General features: G+C 40.2%; 3 protein-coding genes across 10 annotated transcripts in view; 1 reads left to right on the top strand and 2 right to left on the bottom strand.

Annotated features, from left to right (window-relative positions):
- Window positions 1–163: 163 nt before the first annotated feature.
- On the bottom strand, window positions 164–3248 carry LOC123745797 (cytochrome b-c1 complex subunit 6, mitochondrial). The gene is made up of 4 exons (XM_045726792.2): window positions 3114–3248; window positions 2117–2140; window positions 930–1091; window positions 164–400 (listed from the first exon to the last, which is right to left on the bottom strand). Exons 1-4 carry the CDS (start codon window positions 3162–3164, stop codon window positions 368–370), a joined length of 270 nt encoding a protein of 89 aa, XP_045582748.1. The 5' UTR covers window positions 3165–3248; the 3' UTR covers window positions 164–367.
- Window positions 3249–5537: 2289 nt separating this feature from the next.
- LOC123745798 (S-formylglutathione hydrolase) lies at window positions 5538–10941 on the bottom strand. 5 transcript variants are annotated; one of them, XM_045726796.2, is made up of 7 exons: window positions 10871–10941; window positions 9696–9780; window positions 9191–9249; window positions 7933–8061; window positions 7581–7770; window positions 7213–7435; window positions 5538–5846 (listed from the first exon to the last, which is right to left on the bottom strand). In XM_045726796.2, exons 2-7 carry the CDS (start codon window positions 9764–9766, stop codon window positions 5664–5666), a joined length of 855 nt encoding a protein of 284 aa, XP_045582752.2. In that variant the 5' UTR covers window positions 9767–9780; window positions 10871–10941; the 3' UTR covers window positions 5538–5663. The 5 variants fall into 5 exon arrangements, with proteins under 5 accessions (XP_045582752.2, XP_045582753.2, XP_069173741.1 ...); XM_045726797.2 differs by lacking the exon at window positions 10871–10941 and adding an exon at window positions 10725–10849; XM_069317640.1 differs by lacking the exon at window positions 10871–10941 and adding an exon at window positions 10791–10829.
- Window positions 10942–11242: 301 nt separating this feature from the next.
- LOC123745799 (kinase suppressor of Ras 2) overlaps window positions 11243–12859 on the top strand; it is a 33344-nt gene continuing 31727 nt past the window's right edge. For 3 of the 4 annotated variants that reach the window (XM_045726801.2, XM_045726800.2, XM_045726799.2), the window contains exon 1: window positions 11244–11659. In XM_045726801.2, the coding sequence (XP_045582757.1) occupies window positions 11420–11659 (240 nt within the window). In that variant the 5' untranslated portion in view covers window positions 11244–11419. Of the gene's footprint in view, window positions 11660–12859 lie in introns of all 4 variants that reach the window. The other variant, XM_045726798.2, reaches the window with a different exon arrangement.

Raw genomic sequence — 12859 nt, 5'->3', positions numbered from 1 at the left:
TCGAGGTTGTAATCCAACCCAAAGTACCATTTAATCTAGAATTGAGTCATGCCCATGTCATCATAATTTACATTGAACAGACTTGCCAAATTTATTAAAAATTAAATAACATTTTTGAAGGAAATTAACACTTTTACAGCTGAAGTGGGAATTAAAATGTAACTTGTAAGAAATGTTTTATTTTTAGCATAGAGATGATACTTTTGGCTTTAACAGCCATATTTACAAACATTTACAACTTTCCTGCAAACTAAATTAGCTGGTCCAATTGAAGTACAATGACAAGAAAAATCCTCGAGCCACTTCATATTGCAGCATCACTTTTCAATCTTACTTTTACCTAACGTTACATTTTCATGGTCTTCGTTCACTTCAGCTTCTGGAATAATGTTTTGGTCAACTGAAAAGGAAAAAATGAATTAATAATCCAATCATGAATGGGCCACGTGAAAAGTTATTTCTTACTACAGTACTGTAACATACCATTTTCTAGGATTTGTTGAAATATGGGTTAATGAATGCCTAACATGTCTCAAACTACAGTACAGTCATGCAAGGATTAAACCATACTAAATTTGTGTTCAATATGCAGTACTAATTTTCATAATTATCTACTTTTCCAAGCAAACATTGGAAAGGATAGATTGTTTCCCCAAACAAGTTATAAATCAAACACGAACACGTGTAGAAAAAAAAAAAGCATTTGTTTACAAAATGTAGGCCACTAAGTACCCTATAAAGGAATATCAAAACCTACGTTTTCTTTCAATATTTTCTTCGTTTCAATATTTAACTTCTCATACTGTATTTAGACTTTAGCTACATATGGTGCAAAAGCAATTTAGGGTGATAACCCCCCCCTCAAAGTGTGTGTGTGGGGTTGATTGTGAGTGTTCTCTACCTTTTGGTACATTGATAATTATACTTACACAGTGATCAACACAATGCAAGTAATCGAAGAGCTCCTCAGAACAAGTCTCTTCTGTCTTTGAACGGGAATTAACTCTGTCATTGCAGGTGTTCAACCTCTCATTCAATTCTACACAATGACCAGAATTCCCACACGCTTCTTTTAGACCATCCATTGGATCCTGGAGGCAGAGCATTAATAACAGTACAAGAAAAACACATTCTAGATTAAATTATAACTTTAAGCTACCTATCCAATATGTGAGGTACGTATATTTAAATATCAGTTTTTCATAATCCCCTATTCATGTTCACTACTCACAGCAAGATGGCCAGTACCCTGCTAGAGAATGTCATTGTTACTTGGCCCTGCTCAATTTATCATGCAAGACCTATACCCTTAGACATAGGATTTAATCTGACCGAACCTACATACAAGAATTCAACTACAGTACCACCATGCAAGAATCTGGGGTTGTATTCTGGGGAATATTAGGATTGAGGACTTGCCCGAAACACTATGCTTGCTAGTCTAGTGGCTGTACAAGAATGCAAGAACCTGTATATATAAATCAAATAAAAAAATCCTATTTTCTCCCCCTTTACTTCACAAACCCCTTCCTGCCCACACCACAGGGTATTTATAAATACTGTACAAACTAGTTCCCAATTATTGTTTTAAATAAATTTTACATTTTCTATGATGTGGGCACATTTGATCACTGTAGCCTGTTCACAAACTTTTTAGAGACTAAGCTTTATTAGGTTATGAAGCATGCTTACCTGTTGCAACCTAAATTGAATTTTTGTTTTAATGATGAAACTTTAATGGACCACTACAGCAATCATTCCCTGGCACTGCAGTAAGGCAACTACCATGATATACTAGCTCAAGAACCAGACAGTGAAAAAAATAAAATTATATGTTCACACTAATTCAACCAATCTAAGTATTTTTGCCAAAGTTTACAATACTAATACTGTACTATAATGTTTAAATAAATAAATAAATAAATAAATATGTTTATTCAGGTAAGGTACATACATACAAGTGATGTTACATTAATGGATTGATATATAGATAGAGCTAGTACATACAATGCCTAAAGCCACTATTACGCAATGCGTTTCGGGCAAGAAACGAACAAAACTTTTGTTTTGTTCAAAACAAGTTTATTGAACAAAACTAAGCTCAGCTGTAACTTACCACAAGATCCTGCTCCTCCTCTTCCTGGAAAAAAATTAAATAAATTTTAACATAGCTATATGATGCCAAGTTTCATTTGGGGGAGGGGGGCAATCATATAAAGTCTTATCTTTATGTGGTATTTGATACCAAAGCAACAAACTACATCACCTACAGTTTCAGGATAAGCTTAAGTAACTTGGGTTCAAGCTCAAGTATGTTTATTGAGATAAGAAAGAAATACACCTCAAAGGGATAGAGTAGCTTAGGCTATTTCTACCCCCTTAGTAACTTGGGTGTTGGGCACCATAGACAGGACCAAAGACAAAGCTCAATCCCCACAAGCACAACTAGGCAAGTACCTGCTAAAATTAAAACACTACAGCACAGGACCTACATTGTTAGCCAAAACAAAAATTAAACTTTAAAAGTGATATCCTGGAAAATCTGCACATTAATATAGAAAATGATCCTAATATAGATATATAGATGATGGGACAGAGTTCACAGATGGAGGTAACATTACAAGAAATAATTGGGAAATATGGTATCGAGCATATTTTAAGCCAAATTCTTATGGTGCTTTTTGAATGTCCGGTTTCCAATTGAAGAGGTTTCGGTCAGTAAAATATAGGCCCAGTTTTACTTTGAAAATTATATTTAGAGGCTTTTGCATGTTAAATATGCTAGATGTGGCTAAATATCTTCACAGGTTTTCTTAGGTTATTTCACCTTCATATGACAAGTTGAAATTATAATTTTGCTCGGCGATATCAGCCCTACCTTATTTCACAACGTAAAACCCTATCTTAACACTGTTAGAGAGTCTATTAACATTCTGAAGTTTAAAATTAGTCAAACATGATAAATAAAGCAGTATCACGCCGAGACTTCCTCCTGCTGCTGCTGCCACCGGTAGCCATTGCCAGGAGCCGAACCCACCTACAAATAACCAAGTTATCCCCGCAAACTGCCTTTTTAAACGCCTCAATTCAACCCTAGCACGATTAACAAGCACCTCTTCCTCCTCAGGATCGTCGTTATGGACGGCAATGTCGTCGATGGCCATGACAATGGGCGGAGATGCGAGGAGGACACGAGAGAAGTAGACGTAGATCCAGCAGCAGGAGCAGCTGTTGTGTGCCGGGTAGGGAAGCTCCGGGCCGCGGGTGGTGGGTGTCGCCGGCACCTGCCCCAGTGTGGCCCGCCACCCTCAGATGGCGCTCACTCTGGTGGCTTCTTATTCATTACCCGATGATAAAGATTAAGCCACACCACCATTTTGGTCACCATTTGGTCCGGGAGACATCTCCCGTCACGCAGGGTGCAGTCGCACCTCTACAGATCTCCAGTATCAGCTCTTGATACTGGTAATAGCTCAAAAGGGCCACCACTTACGGGCTATTCATGCCCGTGCCACCTCTTGGGTGGCTTAATCTTCATCAATCAATCATTAAGCCACCCAAGAGGTGGCACAGGCATGAATAGCCCGTAAGTGGTGGTCCTTATGAGCCATTACCAGTATCAAGAAATGATACTGGAGATCTGTGGAGGTGCGACTGCACCCTGCGTGTGACGACATGTCTCCCACACAGCCACTAACATTAATGGACTCGACGAGGACAGGAAGCCAGCGTCTTGTTGTTGGGGTAGAAATAGCCTAAGCTACTCTTTCCCTTTGAGATATATTTCTGTCTTATCTCAATAAACATACTTGAAATTGAACTGGCTTGTTGAAAGTCTCCCCCCCCCCATTTGCCTTCATGTTTTTATATACTGTATTCATTATATATATATAATGTTGTTAAATATGACCGAAAGGGTAAGATTGATAATTCTAACACGAATCTTTTTCAATATTTCTTCACTGTCGAGGGTAATTGGAAAAATTAAGTCGCCAAAATTTGTTTTGCCTTTTTATTTTTGGTCTGATACCTAGAAGCGTTTTGTAAGGCTTCTTACATTTTCAAAGACTTGGTTTACACATAACATATATCATGCTTTTATTTGTTTTGGGTGAGGTGACAGAACACAAATCAATTGGTATAAATATAAGAATGGAAGTAATTACACAAGGCCTATTGGCCCATACTTTCTCTTGCTGCTTCTATGTTGGTTCGGGGTCTTGAAGTGGGTAGAATATAGTTCCCACTGTTGATTGTTGATTGTATAATTGGCTGTTGATTGCTGGAGTTGAATTTTTGATGTGTAGTGCCTCGCTGATGTCCCGTCTCCTGCTATCGCTATATCTACCGATGATTTCTGTGTTGCTTGTTAAGATTTCTCTGGTGATGGTCTGGTAGTGAGAAGAGATTATGTTCCTTGATGGAGCCCTGTTGTTTGTGCATTGTTAATCTCCAGAGAAAGAGACGTTATTGTCTTGCCTATATACTGAGTTCTTTGGGGCTTGCAGTCCCCAAGTGGGCATGTGAAGGCATAGACGACGTTGGTTTCCTTCAAGGCGTTGTTTGGTGTCTGGGGAGTTTTTCATGAGTAGGTTGGCTGTTTTTTATTTTTGTAGTAAATTGTCAATTGTATTTTATGATTTTTGCCTGTACGGATAACGTTCCTATTAAAAATATCTTTCAAGACACTTTCCTCCGTTTTGAGCCGTCGAAAAGAAGTTCCTGTAATTCAGTCTAATAGGGGGTACAAGTTGTGTGTTAGTCAACTAGCTTTCAGTGACTGGTGGACCACAAAAGTAGAGAATTATCAAAAGAAGATGCCAAGCCAGGAAAACTATGTAGCACCATAAGTACATTTCTTTTTCAACATGCTGTATGGTTGTATTGCTGATGCTGTATTTATTATTATGCCCTATAAAAAGTTCATTCATTACTAATACAGTATTAAAGGATATTTGCTAGTCTTCTCACCATTTGCAGAGTTCCTCAATATCTTTCTCACTTCCTACTTTTGAATAGAACTGTCATTTCGAGTTTGATGATTTGGTTTGAGATGTCACATGTCTTTGATGTACAAAACTTAAAGGTTAATCCTAAAAGGGAATCATTTGGTACTCAGCTCAACATTTTCTCAGTTAAGACTTTCCTCTATTTGGAATGACCCTTTGTATTCTGTAATAATTCCAACCAAGTGTTTGTAGTTTCTGGGCTAGTCTCTTGTGTGATATTTCAAAAAAGATTAAGAGCTCATGTACAGTACATTCCCTCAAAATCCATTGCATACTTTTGTATACGTTTACAGAAATATGAGCAAGTTTATTTTTAACATGACCATCTTGTGATATTTATCACAAGATTGTACACAGTGAGATCAAGTGAGACTCCTGAAACAGTACTAGATGCAAGGAGAACATGACAACACTGCAAGCAGAATATATAATCAAATCCAACCTACCTCATTAGTCTTTCATTTTTCCAAATTTCATCAGCCTTGTGCAAAACACACAGTAAAATCTTGCAGGAAGAACAAAAGAAAATCTTGGGATGTTTTTATTCAATATTGAGTAAGATTTTGTAATTAAAGTACTGTACAGTATAGATCTTACAAAACCTGACAAATCACAAAGTATTTGATTTATTTTTGCTGAAACAAACTTATAACCTTATGCCTTTAGGAATTTTGCATGGTGGTCAAAATGCTCCCCAATAAAGGTTGAGATGAAGTAATATGAATGGTCATAGTCCTCTTGCAATCGCATGACGATTGGAACTCCAGCAAGAGTACAGGCATTAACCAAATTGTCTGGGAGCAACTGACCTTGGGTAAGGAAGTTATCTGACTTGCCCTGTAAATGAACAGAAGGATAATGTAAGAATTAAATGATCTTTATTGATAAATTTACAATTAAACAAATTCGTCCATTAACACATAATTAAAACAAGCTTTTAGATAGTTGTATGATTGCATGCATTTTTTTTTTTATCATACAAACTAGGCATTTTAACGTTTCGTTTTTTCTATCAAGTGCTAGATAGTTTCCATCCACCTTCACTTGCTGTGGGAGCTAGACTTCATTCCTCTTTTGCACAGTTGCTTGTTAGTGTAGGGAAGGAGGTAGAATTGTACCTCCCAGGTACCAGGGAGGTGTGTCTGCAAGATAAGGTGGGTACTTCATTCCAACATATCCGGGTTACCCATCTGCTGCAGCACTTAACTGAAGTAGATTCAAAGGCTTGCTATAAATTCTCTAACATGCTAAAGTTGTTTGCCTGTTGTGAGTATTTTGTTAAGTGAGGTTGTTTGGATGCGGTGCAAACCATCTGTGTCACAGCTACAGGGGCTGAGCTTTTGCTTTAGTATTTACATATTCCAATTCTTGTTGGAATTAATGGCACATGAAGTTTTGGGGCAGTTTGAGGAGTACTTTACGCTTGATTATTCTCCGTTGACCACCACTTTCTTATGCTTCTAAGTCGGTAGGATGAGGTGTAGAAGACGCTGCTTATATTCTAACCACTGACACAAGTTTTCAGGTCCTTCATGTGGGGTGGCAGCTTGCAGTAATTTTTATGGTGTATAGGTCTGTTGTTCAATGAAGCTCTTTGTCTTGTCTTTATCTGCAAATGTGCAGCATCTGCCTATAACAGGAAAGATGTACAAGAGTTGGTTTTAATCCTTTAGCAGTAAGCTCCAGTGATCGTGGAAAAGTTTGCAAGTGTTTTTCAATGCTAGGGCCAGAGATTCCTAGAAATGAACATGGTATTCAAAGAGTATTGTGTGGAATTCCCTTTACCAAAAAGCCTTGGAGACTCACCCATAAATGGTTGATACACATGTTGAAAAGTAGGTTGAGGTAACTGAAGACACTAAATGGAATTAGTGTGTATCTGATAAATGGAAAACAGGGAAGTGCCAAATGGGGTCCCACGATGTTTGGTACATAATTGGATCCCCTACTATTCCTAAATTACATATCTAACTGCAGTATCTGGAGGAGATAAGATCATTCAAGAATGCTTGCCAAACAGTATTAAACTGATGAGGACTGAAGAGGACTTCATATTAAAAGAGAACCAAGATAATAAAAATGAACACTATAAACATGACAACTATAAGGCATCCCTATTGAGAATACCCAAGGATACCTCTCTGAAAAGAGCAACACATTTACTTTAGGTATATAAATTGTTATTAATGCACTTTTTACTCACCTGATCTACAAAGATCTCCAGGGGAGGACCATTGTACTTCTTGACCAGCTCACACGCATCATATTTCTTCCAAGCATCCTTATCTTCATCACCAAGATAACCAGTTAAAGCTTTAACTCCCCAAGGACAATTAATAGGATTACAGATTGGAGCAAAAGCTGACACAGATTTGTATTGGTCGGGGTTCTTGAAGGCACATATCAGAGCTCCATGGCCACCCATGCTGGGGAAAATTTTTGGTGCTTTTATAATCAGATCAGATAATATTAGGCATTTTTTATTGAATTTTTTAAGATTAAGTGGTATAAAAATATAAAATAAAGTGGCAAGCTCATTTACCAATTGCCTAAAGTACACATACTACTTACCTGTGTCCCATTATGCCAGTTTTATCACTTTCCACATTGAAGTTAGCAGCAATAACAGCAGGGAGTTCCTTGGTGACGTAGGAATACATGCGGTAGTGTTTTTTCCACTTTTCTGCGGTGGCGTCAACATAGAAGCCAGCACCAGTACCGAAGTCCCAGCTCTCTTCCTCTCCCTCAATATTACAGCCCCCTTATCAAGTTAAAAAAAAAAAAAAAGATTTACAGTAGTTAATTTTCAATAGTATGTATAACAAAAATTAATTCACCAGATAATTTTTTTTGATAAGCAAAGTCATGACAAATTCATATTATAAACAAAATATTTGTAACAGTTGACATTTGACCTACTTACTAGGGCTAGTATCAGGAGCTACCACCAAAAAACCATGCTTGGCTGCATGCTGCTGAGACCCAGCTTTGGTGATAAAGTTTTGCTCATTGCAGGTCAACCCAGACAACCAATATATCACTGGCACTGGTCCTACGAAGACAAACAAAATTAACAGGTTGGATGTAACTTATGGGAAGTCTTTTTTTTTCCAAGTTACAAATAGATAGTACCACCCAGATACAACAATGAAGTTGTTGTTCTGACCTCAATGACCAGAATGCTGGCCACAAAGAGTGACAGCTCTCTCCCATAGTCACCAATAGACAAGCACAACAATGCAAATGGTTCAAGTATAGTACAGACAAACTCCATTATAAAGTGATATTATTCTTCTCTAAGACTCGCAAAGTTTAAATCATTCAAAAATTGACTTTTCAAAATACCCTACATTATAAATAATCATTGGAAACATTTGCTGATGCATTGTACAGGCCAGTTTTGATTCCAGAATGGAGTAGAAGCAGCCATTTGCTTGCAGTGAAAAAAAAAAGAATATTTAAAGGTCAAGAAATAAGCAAGTATATATTTACAAAGAAGTCAATGTAAGTGGTAAGAGACTTCAAAGCCAGATAACGTTGGGGAATGTAAACATCAAGGATATTTTGAAGGGGTAGAGCGAGTTGCAAACCATCTAATAGTAGATATGCGAGTGTAAGCAAAAGAAAATATCATTAGTAGAGGGGATACACCTAATGTAATTCCTAGAACTGATCAATTCTAATGTGTCTTCTAATAATCAACTCTTAATTAATTTTATACAGACTCCCCAGCTAATCCTTAAAATATATACAGTACATTGAAAATATTTACTGATCAATAGGACGAAAACTTTTGGGGTATGCAGTCCTAAAGCATCTCATGTGAATACTTGTATTTTCACTGCACCAATACGAAATAACAGGTTAGCTATAGCTACCTCAATAGGGAAATCTTCAATCAATAGATAACACCATCAGAAATCACATTAATATTGTAAATCACCACCAAAATCTTACATCTTACATAGTTTCTAATAATTAACAAACAACTATTTGAGATAAGCTTCAGTTACTTTAAAAAGAGCCAACACAGTTTTACCTTGTCATAAAGTAAAGAGCAAATAAGAAATGTTAATTTAAAAGTAGTTCCACAATAATCAAATTTTAAATGTCTTTGAAGGTAAAAGTGACTGAGTAATAACTAAAATACTGTATGTAAAAAGCAAAAAATTTCTTCACACCTGATTCTGCTTGTGGGGGAACGAATACTCCAAACTTCATGCTGCATCCAAGCTCCGCACTGAAACAAATTTGTTCATCATTGTTTTTAATACAGAAAAAATATAATTAAAAGGTAGAATTACCTATATTTGCCAGTCAAAATCTTATGGAAGAAAGGAAGGAGTTGCTAACAAGGGGGGTTGAACGAAACTATAATGAAGAACATGTCTGTTAAAAAAATGTTAAAACAGAGTAAATAAACATTTAAAAAATCATCATATACCGTATACCTTATTCCTGCAGTGGATATGGGGACGATTTTTTGGCGGAGGAAAGGCAATTTGAGCCTCATCAACCGTGCATAACAAGATTATTATGCATTTTTAACATCATTTTTAAAACATCATGATGCCCAATGATGTTTTAACACTGTGCAAAGCTGTACTCTAACTTGTTCTGAAGAGGAATTAATATCTGTACTATATATATATATATATATCTACTCAACAAGGAAGTCAGACCAACCTTTCATGTGAATAGACCTTCTGCCATCCTCCAAAAATCTTATTTGAGCTTTCTTCTTTAATAGTTGCCATACTGATTCTTTGCACTGAAAAAGAAAATTAATATAAATGTAATGTAGGGAGCATGGAATTTATGCTTAATAATCCCCATGGGGAAGATGCAGATACACTCCCTCCCTAAGATGCTCCCAGCCACACTCCCTCCCCAAGATGCTCCCAGCTACACTCATTCCCCAAGATGCTCCCAGCTACACTCATTCCCCAAGATGCTCCCAGCCACACTCCCTCCCCAAGATGCTCCCAGCTACACTCATTCCCCAAGATGCTCCCAGCCACACTCCCTCCCCAAGATGCTCCCAGCTACACTCATTCCCCAAGATGCTCCCAGCCACACTCCCTCCCTAAGATGCTCCCAGCCACACTCCCTCCCTAAGATGCTCCCAGCCACACTCCCTCCCTAAGATGCTCCCAGCCACACTCCCTCCCTAAGATGCTCCCAGCCACACTCCCTCCCTAAGATGCTCCCAGCCACACTCCCTCCCTAAGATGCTCCCAGCCACACTCCCTCCCTAAGATGCTCCCAGCCGCACTCCCTCCCTAAGATGCTCCCAGCCGCACTCCCTCCCTAAGATGCTCCCAGCCGCACTCCCTCCCTAAGATGCTCCCAGCCACACTCCCTCCCTAAGATGCTCCCAGCCACACTCCCTCCCTAAGATGCCCCCAGCCACACTCACTCCCTAAGATGCTCCCAGCTACACTCCCTCCCTAAGATGCTCCCAGTCACACTCACTCCCTAAGATGCTCCCAGCTACACTCCTTCCCTAAGATGCTCCCAGCCACACTCACTCCCTAAGATGCTCCCAGCTACACTCCCTCCCTAAGATGCTCCCAGCTACACTCCCTCCCTAAGATGCTCCCAGCTACACTCCCTCCCTAAGATGCTCCCAGCCACACTCCCTCCCTAAGATGTACTTGATTACTCTTATCTCGTAAACATTAAGATGCAGATTAAGAACATGTATATTCCTACAAAAGCACAATTAAATAGTCCGAGGAACGACACAGGACTGCCGTAGGTGTCGTTATTGATCCCTACAGCAGCTACAGAGCTTAAATCACCGCCACAATCACTAATTAAGCGACTAATTAAACTTAAGATTGACTGAGCTCACACACCTCCTTAAGTAAGCTGAGGAGTTCCCGTTTTCTACACGACTCCTGTCAATGTAATCTGGTGAGAATTACATCAATTATTCCCAATATATTTGTCTGTTAAACACCTATTTATTTATTAATAATTTATAAAAAATACTATGTTATTTGATTTATTTAGTAATTACATGTTTTGTCCTGTAAAGGTTATTATAACCCAAACTGTTTTTTTGTTTATCCCAATATGCATCCTAGCATGAAATAAAACCTACGAGTGATCGATATATAACTAAATATCTTAATAAAGATAATGGTAGGGAGTAAATTAGCGGCATTAAAAAGCTGAGACGAGTGAAGGCGGGAGAGAGTAAGTGCTGGTAGAACGCAGAGGAAGGAGTGAGAAATGTTTGCTGGGGATCCATGATGGCGGCCAGTGTGTGAGGCGCTCCGTTATGTGTTTGGTGTAAGCTTGAGGCTCAGCGCGGGCGAGCGGCGACCAAGCATGAAGGGAACGCGCGGGCTACGGCGCCTGGTCCTGTGCACAGTGTCTATAGACAGATAGTAAGCTCGACCATGTCGTGGGGCGGCGGCGGCGGCGGGAGGCTGGTGGGAGTCTTACAAGGCGAGCGAGATGGCCATCAACAGCAGGTGGGCGGGGGCGAGATGGGCGTGCAGGAGGTGATACAGCGGGCGCTGGAGACCTGCGAGACCCACCACCAGTTCATCGCCTCGCAGGCAGAGCACCTGGAGAGGCTGAGGTCCCAGTGTGCCACCAGCGCCCAGCTCACACAGCAGGAGATCCGCACCTTAGAGGTAACAGTCTCCTGGTCTTCCTTTGGTCTCTACTCTCTCTTCCTGCTCCTCCAGCTGTCTCTCTGTAGGCCTGCCCGCACTACCTGGTGTAGGCCTGGCCGTACTACCTGGTGTAGGCCTGGCCGCACTATCTGGTAACCTATATAACCTACCTTTATGACCTGAGCTTGTAAAAGCATCGTAATTACTTTCAGTGGTTAAGTGCTTAATAACACACTAATTTCTCTATCAGCTGTCTTACCCTCTCAGAGTACAAGAGCCATAAATGTTAGTGTATGTATGTATGTGTGTGTGTATGTGTATGTATGTATCTGTATAAAGTATATGTGGAAGCTGGTCAGAATTACATTTCACCTTTGTAAATGCACATTAATGATACTATGTAAGAGACACATTGAACACTTTATGTAGGGCAGACGTAACTCTGTGTATGTATTTACAAATGTAGGTTAGATTGGCATTTTAAAAGCACTATAATCATCTTAAGCGGTTGATCAATAAATCCATGAACTATATGTTTAACAGATCTCTCGCCCTGTTCACGGAGGTCAGAAGAAAATGTATATATGTTGGTTAACATTGTAAATGTATGGCCATGTCTGTGGTAGAAAATAATACAAAAAAAACACCTGGTGTAGGCCTACCCACACTACCTGGTGCTGTGGCTGAGGTGACACCCTCCGTGACACCCTCCGTGACACCCTCCGTGACACCCTCTGTGACACCCTCTGTGACACCCTTAGCAACATCCTCAGCAACACCCTCCGTGACACCCTCTGCAACAACCTCTGTGACACCCTCTGTGACACCCTCTGTGACACCCTCTGTGACACCCTCAGCGACACCCTCCGTGACACCCTCCGTGACACCCTCTGCAACGCCCTCTGTGATACCCTCTGCAACGCCCTCCGTGATACCCTCTGCAGCGCCCTCCGTGACACCCTCTGCAACGCCCTCCATGACACCCTCTGCAGCGCCCTCCATGACACCCTCTGCAACGCCCTCTGTGATACCCTCTGCAACGCCCTCCGTGACACCCTCTGCAGCGCCCTCCGTGACACCCTCTGCAACGCCCTCCGTGACACCCTCTGCAACGCCCTCCGTGACACCCTCTGCAACGCCCTCCATGACACCCTCTGCAATGCCCTCCGTGACACCCTCTGCAACGCCCTCCGTGACACCCTCTGCAACGCCCTCCAT

This window comes from Procambarus clarkii, chromosome 88 (assembly GCF_040958095.1).
Source record: "Procambarus clarkii isolate CNS0578487 chromosome 88, FALCON_Pclarkii_2.0, whole genome shotgun sequence".
Taxonomy (NCBI): domain Eukaryota; kingdom Metazoa; phylum Arthropoda; class Malacostraca; order Decapoda; family Cambaridae; genus Procambarus; species Procambarus clarkii.
The sequence above is the reverse complement of the archived record's forward strand: the minus strand, read 5'-3'. Positions and strand labels throughout refer to the sequence as shown.

Excerpts from the sequence above, each read along its gene's own strand:
- LOC123745797 (XM_045726792.2), bottom strand. The coding sequence starts at position 3,164 with ATGGCCATCGACGACATTGCCGTCCATAACGACGATCCTGAGGAGGAA. Across the intron at positions 2,141-3,113 it reads ACGATCCTGAGGAGGAAGAG|GAAGAGGAGGAGCAGGATCT; the intron begins GTGCTTGTTAAT and ends ATTTTTTTCCAG. Across the intron at positions 1,092-2,116 it reads AGGAGGAGCAGGATCTTGTG|GATCCAATGGATGGTCTAAA; the intron begins GTAAGTTACAGC and ends CTCTGCCTCCAG.
- LOC123745798 (XM_045726795.2), bottom strand. Across the intron at positions 7,771-7,932 it reads AGCTCCTGATACTAGCCCTA|GGGGCTGTAATATTGAGGGA; the intron begins GTAAGTAGGTCA and ends TAACTTGATAAG. Across the intron at positions 7,436-7,580 it reads ACTGGCATAATGGGACACAG|CATGGGTGGCCATGGAGCTC; the intron begins GTAAGTAGTATG and ends AATTTTCCCCAG.